The following is a 9,366-nucleotide window of genomic DNA, read 5'->3' as shown; positions in this document are numbered from 1 at the left end:
ATTTTAAATTAATAGATTGTTTGTAGTGTTGCTCATAAGTGATCCACGACCTAAATATTTACCACAGTCCTGCTTCGGGAATCAACATTCACCTATACCGTAATACAGTCAACTTGCTGCCGCAATATATCACATCACCAACTCAAAGTAAGACACACCTTACTGACAATGAATGATACAGGCTTCACAAATATGTAGTATAATTAACTACTACTTAACAAAATTTGTTTAATCTGATTGTTTTACCCCTATCTTCCACCATAGTTTTTGCCATTTTTTCTTACAATCTTATAGACTTGTTTATATTCCCCCTTCTTCACTAAAATCTTATTTATATGATTAGCAGAGACTTAATTTTTGCTTCTTCGTTGCGTTTCTAATTCTTGCTAAAACTATTATTGGCAAGATACTGAACTAGGAAGATTTTTAAAATTATGGTGAGATCTCCAGTGAGTTGCGCCTGAACAAATGTAAAGGTGATCATTGCTTATCAGGCCTAGATAGCTGTCTATCTCCAGCCAGCCAATGTCTGAGGTTGGCATCAGAGCAATTACCAAATATCCACCTCAATCCATGGGGCTAACTAAAATAATGGTTTTGGCAGCATTTTTGTTTAGTGGTTTCAACTATATTATACCAGTAAATTTTATTTTTGACAGTTCTTACCACCAGTATGTTTCAGTCGTTTGGATATTTTCTGCCTGGTTCTCATGGCACATTCCAGGTACTTTAGTGCCACTGGGATAGAATGAAAACTGTGATGCTCTCCTGTTTCAAATAAAATTCGACTCTAGGTTCAAACTCTATTGCCCTGTTCTACCAGTTCATTGTAACAGTCGGAAGCCACCAGATACAGCTCAAATTCTGTACCCTTGCCACCAATTCTATCCCCTCTGTCAACACTACCTTTGTTTGAACCATTGTTTACACCCTTGCACCTTATTTAGTGCCAAGCTGTGCATATCCTTTCCATCATAAAGACTACTTTCACCTCTGTACCTGTCTCTACCTGTGCCTCATCATTTGCTGCTGAAATTCACATTCAAGCCCATGTCACCTCTGAAACTGACGACGTCAATTCTCTCCTTAGTGGCTTCCGACCTCCTCTTCTGTCAATTTCAGCTCAGCCAAAATTCTGATGCCCATATTCTATCTCATAGCAAGTCTTACTCGCCCATCTCTCCTGTTCTTGTGGATTTGTGTTGGATCAGTCCCTCAACATCTCCAATTTAAGCTTCTCTACCTTGTGATTAAATCCTTTAACGCCCCATCCCCTCCCAACTCTCCATAACTTTTAACTTCTTCTAGCCCTTCAACCTCATCAGGACTCTCCATTCCTCTGGCTCTGGCCTCCTGCGCATGCACACTTCTGTTCACCACACTATAGGTAGCTGTGCCTTCAAACCTCTAGATTCCACATTGGAATTTTACACTCCGCTGCCTCTCCACGTTCAAGATCCTCATTAAAGCCTGTGTTTTTAACCAAGCTTTCGGTCCTCCCTTTTAATGGCTTCTCCCTTGTTTCAGCATTGATTTTGTGTCTCATTACACCTCAGAATTGCCTTGGGTCATTTTCTCTATGTTAAAGATGCCACATAAATGGAAATTGTTATGGAGCACTCTGTTTCTGTGGAAGTATAATATCCAATGTGAATCTCTGACTCCCATCTCTCACTATTACATATTCCTAGAACTAGCATTCTAGTTCCCAAACCCCAGGTGAAATTTACAGCTCAAAATGGCAGACAGAAGGGCAGGCTTTTATGGTAGAAACTTCTTAGAGGCTTAACATTAAATAATTCATTTTTTAGATGAGGCTGTTGAGTTTCCATAAAATCTATGTAATTTTTTAATGAGCTTGACATGTTGTTTCTCAATGTGTGCATTCACCTGAGTTACAAAAGAAAATAGCAACCAAAAACAGTGAAAAATTACAAATATGTTTGATAACCTGATTCATAAATGCAAGCTTTACAAACATTTGAGGGATTTGATTTTTAATTTGCTGCTCATTGCTTGTTTTTCCTTGATAATTCTTACTACATTCAATAAATTCATGTTTAATCAATATGATATTTGGTGGTTTAACAGGTTAAGTACTTATTCCCTTACCGACTGAGGTTATTCATGAAGGCTCACCTTCTCAACCTTATCCCTCGCCTGAGGTGTGGTGATCCTCGGGTTAAATCACCACTAGTCAGATGACCCAGTCTATTGTCATCTGGGACTATGGTCACTTTATTAATTTTGCTTTATCTAGTTATTTGACCCAGTTTTCTTTTACCCTGTAGATTTGTGATGGTCATACCTGAGGCATGACATTTATGACAGGTGAATCTTCTGAGATCAGGTTTTCAGGCACAACACAGCATAAATGATAAATAACCAACATTGTTCATGTAAGTCTGCACTCCCCTGAGAGCAGCATATTTGCTGCTTTTGTTTTTCAATCATATTAAAGAAAAATGCACAGTTTGTGGAAAGTAGTAGCGGGGGATATGACCAATGAGAAAGGGCTATCCATGTTTTGATGAGCCCTGTTTCACGCAGCAAATCCCTAAACATTCAATCAGACATGGTATTTCCCCATGAGGAGAACAGGAGGACATGAGCATGCATCAGTAGCAGTCTTAGAGCAGCGATCCTGCCATTTTCTGTGCTGGGAATGGAGACGATTAATTTTTGGGGGAGAGGTGTAGTACTGTGTACTACCTGTGAGAGATCTAAAGCTGCACACATTTCAACATTCAGATGTTGTGTTTGCTTGTCAGAAAATGGCCTATTTCTGAGTGAGAACTCATTGCTACTAAAATGGCTCCATCTACCTGTAGCTAAGTGACAGTCTGGCTCAATTGGTAGCAATTCTCACTCTAAATAAGAAGATTGTGGGTTCAAGCCCTGCTCCAGGACTTGAGCGCCCAACCTATGCTGAATCATTAATGCATTGAACTGTAGAACCATAGAAAATTTATGGTGTAGGAAAAGGCCATTCAGCCCATTGTATCTATGCCGGACAAAAAAGAAACTAGCCTCTCATTTTAATCCCACTTTCCACTGGTCTGTAGCTTTTCAGGTTGCAGCACTCAGATGTAGATCCAGGTACCTTTTAAATGGGTTGAGTGTTTCAACTTAGGCAGATGCCCACCACCTTCTGGGTGAAAATGTTTTTCCTCATGTCCCCTCCAATCCTTCTACCAGTCACCTTAAATCTATGCCCCCTGATAATTTCCACCTCAGCTAGGAGAAACAAGTCTTTCCTGTCTACTCTATCTAAGCCCCTCGGAATTTAGTACACCTCAATTAGGTCACCCCTTAGCCTCCTTTGTTTTAAGGAAAACGACCCTAGTCTATCCAATCTCTCTTCAGAGCTGCAATTGTCAAGGCCTAACAACATTCTTATCAATATCCTCTACACTCTCTCCAGAACAATTATGCCCTTCGTGTAATCTGATGACCAGAACTGCACACAAAATTCCAGCTGTGGCCTAACCAGCGATTTATGCAGTTATAGCATTAAATCCCTGCTTTTGTATTCAGTACCTCACCCAATAAAGTAAAGTATTCCATATGCTTTCTTGACCAGCTTGTCCACCTGTCCTGTCACTTTCAAGGACTTGTGAACATGCACTCCAAGGTCTCCCATTTCCTCAACCCCTTCCCGTTTATTGAGTATGTACTTGGTTGGTTTGCCCTCCCCAAATGCATTACCGCACACTTTTCCAAACTGAATTTCATTTGTCACCTCTCTGCCCACTCAACCAAATCATTGATGTCATTCTGGAGTGGACAGCTATCCTCTTCACTATCAAGTTCACAGCCAATTTTTGTGTCATCTGCAAACTCCCCAATCATGCCTCCCATATTTAAATCTATACCATTAATATATACAACAAACAGCAAGGGCACCAACACTGAGCCCTCTGGAATACCACTGGAAACAGTTCACAAAACGATCCATCAACAATTCCCCTTTGTTTCCTGTCACTGAGCCAATTTTGCATCCAACCTGCCACCTTCCCCTGTATCCCATGACATCTCACTTTTCTGACCAGCCTGCCATGTGCCATGCAGTTGGAGTGAGTATCATATCAAGGCTATTGCCACCTTTCAAATGAAACATTAAATTCCAAGTTTTAATCCACCTGTTAAACATCCCCCATGAGAATTTTCCCAAAGGTTTTCCAGGTGGATATCTCCAGAACCTCTGGAGAAACAGCTGAAATTGCCAGTTGTGCTGTTTCATGGTTCCAGTGCTTGCTCACTGAAGTTACAACAGCAGATCAGGAGGACAGTGGAAATTCAGGGCCTCCATTTTATTTTGAGCAAGGGCAGGAAGTTCTCCTGGTATTCTGGCCATCATTTCAACCTCCACCATTCATTGCTTATCTTACTGTATATATTACAACAATAATTACACTTTGAGTGTTTTTCAAGTGCTTTAGGATATTTCTAAGGCATTTTAACTCCTGTACGGACATATCTCTTGATTTCTACTCATACAGGCAACTTCTCTTGCGCAAAGGCCTGCCTTTACCTGCCCAAATTAACCATGAACCATTGTTCGCAATATTTCCAAATTAATTAAATGTTATTTTAATGCAGCTACCATAATGCCATTTGAAGTACATATACTAAGGCGTACATGCATGACATGTTCAAAGCTCAATGCTGAACTCTACAGGTTCTGCTGTCATTGAGCCTTTATTATTTTATAAAATTCCCAATGTTCTTGAAACTGCCCATTTCTCAGTCCTGAATCAGTGTCACTGTTCTAACTTCTTATTGTCCCAGTGAAAGAAACATAGAAAATAGGTACAGGAGTAGGCCATTCGGCCTTTCGAGCCTGCAACACCATTCAATATGATTGTGGCTGATCATGCACTTTCAGTATCACACTCCACCTTTCTCTCCATACCCCTTGATCCCTTTAGCTGCAAGGGCCATGTCCAGCTCCTTCTTGAACATATCTAACAAACTGGCCCCAACAGCTTTCTGTGGTAGAGAATTCCACAGGTTCACAACTCTCTGAGTGAAGAAGTTCTTCCTCATCTCAGTCCTGAATGGCTTACCCCTATTCTTAGACTGTGACCCCTCTTACAGACATAATCTAACTCTGTGGAAGAGTTAGATTATGTCCTTAAGAGGGACTACCCTAACCTCATTTCTTAGAGTAAATATCTTGACGATTATCATTGGTTATATATTGCTTTCACTCATGCAGGTAGGATTAGTTAGAGTTTTATGATCCTTAGTGAGAGACTGAAAGCATTATTGGTTCAAGCAGAGATAGAGGGTGGGATTTTATAGCCTTGCTCGAACCAAGACCAGAAAATCCTGCCCTAGGTCAATGAACCTTCCCATTGTCTGCCCCTTGTCCGCTTCGATTCCCGTGGCGGGTGGGGTGGTCGAATTCTGGCAAGAGAGTGAATGAAGGCGGCCACTGATGAGTAAATTCAAAGAATTTGTGGATCAGGGTGGGGATGGTTAGGCAACTTTATTGGGCAAGTATACATCACATTTAATTTGTACAATTGTATATATAAAAACTGAGAATGGCTGTACTTGTAGTCTACCTGTGTCTACCAGAAATATTGGAAGTTTAAAAATTCAAACGTTTCTAACTTCTGGAAAATTTGTTGAAATTTTCTTAAAGCACGGCCCTCAGTAAGTTCAAATCAAGAACACCCTTACGAAACCATCACCTTGGCATCAGGAATTGGCTTTCAGTATAGCAAAGACCCAATTACAATACTGGTTTCACAACAGCGAATGTCTTATAATTTTACTGACTCACCAACCAGGAATAACCAAGCCATAATATTAACAACAAGGAGTGACCCACTGTGACAACTAAGTGACAGGACGCTGCCCATTGTGATATTGATGCCATACACACCAGGAAATGGCACCTTAGAAAATCATTGTCATACCAATTAGAGTTTCATATTAAGACATCACCTCCTTAGCAATAAACCTGATACAAGACTGGCTCGTTGAAGTTTAATGGATAACCACGGTGTTGCATTCATACACGTTAACATACATAAATTTTCTGTGACTTTCTCAGTATATAACTGAGTTTTCTATAAAGCGGTGCAGCCTGAAACACTTTTTTTATTGTTTGAAAGTTACAGGTATATTAAGCGGTCCCATTGCGTGGTACAGTGTTACAGACAAACCTTGCTAATGCAAACTGGTCTTTCTAATGAGATTGCTTATTTTGTGAGGATGACCAGGGCTTCCTGCTTCATAGTCACGTTGAGATTATTTCTTGTTTAGTTTGATTTTCCGTGCAATGAGAAAATCAAGTCCTTGTGGACTAGCTTGTCCACACTTGGCATCACAGCAGCAGTGTTTTCAGTACCTATTTTCTGCTTATCATCTGTGCAAGAATTTTGATTAATTGAAGATGAAGCTGTGTGGCAACTGGAAGAGATTGTTTAGACCAGCTCATTGAAGTTTAAGGGTGATAGTTTTCAATTCATTTGTTAACAAATGTTGTATCGCCTGTTGCAAATATTTCCATTATCAGTGAGTGGAGTTGATTCACAGTAGGGGGAAGGAATATACAGGAGCAGTTTGCATTAATAAAGCTTGTCTGTATGATGGCTGGGTGAATGGCAAGGTGTGAAAGGTAGGCCCTCCCCATACATTCTACATTAGATTCTACTTCTAGTTTCCATTCCTTTATGGGTACCTTTTGGTTTGGGATCACAAGTCTGCTGGGGTGGGGCAGGGTTGTTTCCCTTTTATATATATTATATTGTATATATATATATGAGCAGCACACTACATTTGTTTTCCACCTTATACTCACGCCGTTTTTAGCCAGCAGAATGGGTGTATATTAGTAATGATCACAATGCTGTCCGCTTCCTGCGAGGCCATTTTTGGTCTGGTTGCTCTTCCAACAAACTCACTCTAGGTGCTCCTGGTTGAGCTGCTTGAGCAATGCGTCCTGCCCACCATTTCCTGACCCCACTCTTGCTGGCTGGACTCTTGTAGCCCTCGTCCCATCGTCTCAATCGGTAAGAAGCAGGAAGCAAGGGCTGCCAATAAGCAGCATCCACTGTACACTGAAAGCGTCAAGTAGATTGAGGATTCCAGCATAACCTGATTGGGCAAAACAGATTCTGTAAAATAATTTCTTCACTGCCCTTTAAACAAGGTTACTACAATTTTACAAAATGTTCTGAAAGGTGCTTTAATAATTTATCCTTGGTCCTTATTTCCTTGTGGCACACAGCACCTGCAACCAAAAGCACAAACTGCTTGCAGCCTCTGCCAAGTCACTGTGAAGTCAGGCTCCAGGTTGTGTACATGGGCAGTCACAGGTGTAGTACCGGATTTCCTTCAATCTCTCTTTTTTTCATTCTTTCTTGGGACTTGGGCATTGCTGGCTAGACCAGCATTTATTACCCATCCCTAACTGCCCTTCAGAAGGTGGCAGTGAGCTGCCTTCTTGAATGACTGCAGTCCGTAAGTTGTAGATGTACCCTGAAAACATGTACCAACCAACTCAAGAACAGCTTCTTCCCTGCCGCCATCAGACTTTTGAATGGTCCTGTCACATATTAAGCTGATTTTTCTTTTTATTTATTAGTGTCACAAGTTGGCTTACATTAACACTGCAATGAAGTTACTGTGAAAATCCCCTAGTCGCCACGCTCTGGTGCCCGTTCGTGTACACTGAGGGAGAATTTAGCATGGCCAATCAGTTTCTGGTCAATAGTAACCCCCAGGAAGTTGACAGTGGGGGAATTCAGTGATGGTAATGCCATTGAATGTCAAGGGGAGATGGTTAGATTCTCTCTTGTTGGAGATGGTGATTGCCTGGCACTTGTGTGGTACAAATGTAACTTACATACATATATTTGAGCATATGAGCAAGGAGCAGGAGTAGGCCATTCAGCCTCTGGAGCCTGCTCTGCCATTTAATAAGATCATGGCTGATCTAATAGTTACCGCAAATCTGTATCCCGCCCACGCAGATAATCTATTATCCCTTGCTTATCATGAATCTATCCACATCTGCTTTAAAAGTATTCAAAAATTCTGCTTCCACCACCTTCTCAGGAAGACAGTTCCAAAGACTTCCTGCCATCTGAGAGAGAGATATTTTGCCTTCTCTCCATTTTAAATGGGCAACCTCTAATTTTGAATCAGTGACCCTTAGTTCTAGATTCTCCCACAAGAGGAAACACCCTCTCCTCATTCACCTTTGTAGAGACTTCTGGACATATAAATCTTCCCAGCCAAGCCTGAATGTTGCCCAGGTCTTGTTGCATATGGTCACAGACTGCTTCAGTATCTGAGGAGTCAGAAATGGTGCTGAATATCGTGCAAGCATCAGCAAACATCCTCACTTCTGACCTCACAGTGGAAGGGAGGACATTGATGAAGCAGCTGAAGATGGTTGATCCCTGGACATGACTCTGAGGAACTCCTGTAGGAACAGCCCTAGGACTGAGATGATTGACTTCCAACAACCACAAGCCTTTGCAGTATCCACATGTAGTGAAAGATTCTTGATAAACAAGAGGGGTGGAAGGTTATATGAGCAAATTGGATGTGGAGCTGAGATTATAATCAGACCAGCCATGATCTTATTGAAGGGCGGAGCAGGCTTGAAGGGCCGATTGGCCTACTCCTAATTTGTATGTTCATGGAGGGAAGGCAATGGGCACACTAACCCTGCCTTCCCACTCCATTTTATGGATCTCACCGCCTCCCAGCTTGTTCTGAAAGGACGAGTAAAACCCAGCCCACTGAGTGTTCGGTGGATAGATTGAATTATGACCTATTGAGAAAGGTAGGGCTTGTTTTCATCCTACCTGTGCAATGAAAGGAGTGATGAGAGCTCCCACTCGGGCCATCCCACTGCACGTCCCTAATCCCAATGCCCGGGTGGCAGTTGGGTAAACCTGGAAGAAATAAAGCCAGAGAGAAATAAAGTGAAGGATGACATTTGCACCAGAATTCTACCGCTCCGCCCGCCACAGAATCGGAGCGGGCGGGGGGCGGACAATGGAAATGTCCATTGACCTCAGGTGGGATTTTCCGGTCTCGGGTGGAGCGAGATCGTAAAATCCCGCCCTGGGTGTTGTTCTAAAACAGTTTTGTATTGCTGCTTTACTACTCAAGTCTCTACAAAAGAAAAACAAAAGAGCGGCAGGATGGCCCAGTGGTTAGCACTGCTGACACACAGCGCAGGGACCCAGGTTCAATTCTGGCCTTGGGCGACTGTGTGGAGTTTGCACGTTCTCCCCGTGTTTGAGTGGGTTTCCTCCAGGAGCTCCGGTTTCCTCCCACAGTCCGAAAGATGAGCTGGTTAGGTGGATTGGTGAATGCTAAATTTCCCCTTAG

The 9,366-nt window shown here is 42.0% G+C and overlaps 1 protein-coding gene across 1 annotated transcript in view; it reads right to left on the bottom strand.

The window, feature by feature from the left end:
* Positions 1-6,921: 6,921 nt before the first annotated feature.
* svopa (SV2 related protein a) overlaps positions 6,922-9,366 on the bottom strand; it is a 41,096-nt gene continuing 38,651 nt past the window's right edge. The window contains exons 15-16 of the mRNA XM_078226113.1: positions 8,835-8,924; positions 6,922-7,113 (exon numbers count right to left, since the gene is read on the bottom strand). Coding sequence (XP_078082239.1) covers positions 6,922-7,113; positions 8,835-8,924 — 282 coding nt within the window. The remainder of the gene's footprint in view (positions 7,114-8,834; positions 8,925-9,366) is intronic.

The sequence above is a fragment of the Mustelus asterias genome, chromosome 13 (assembly GCF_964213995.1).
Source record: "Mustelus asterias chromosome 13, sMusAst1.hap1.1, whole genome shotgun sequence".
NCBI lineage: Eukaryota > Metazoa > Chordata > Chondrichthyes > Carcharhiniformes > Triakidae > Mustelus > Mustelus asterias.
The sequence above is the reverse complement of the archived record's forward strand: the minus strand, read 5'-3'. Positions and strand labels throughout refer to the sequence as shown.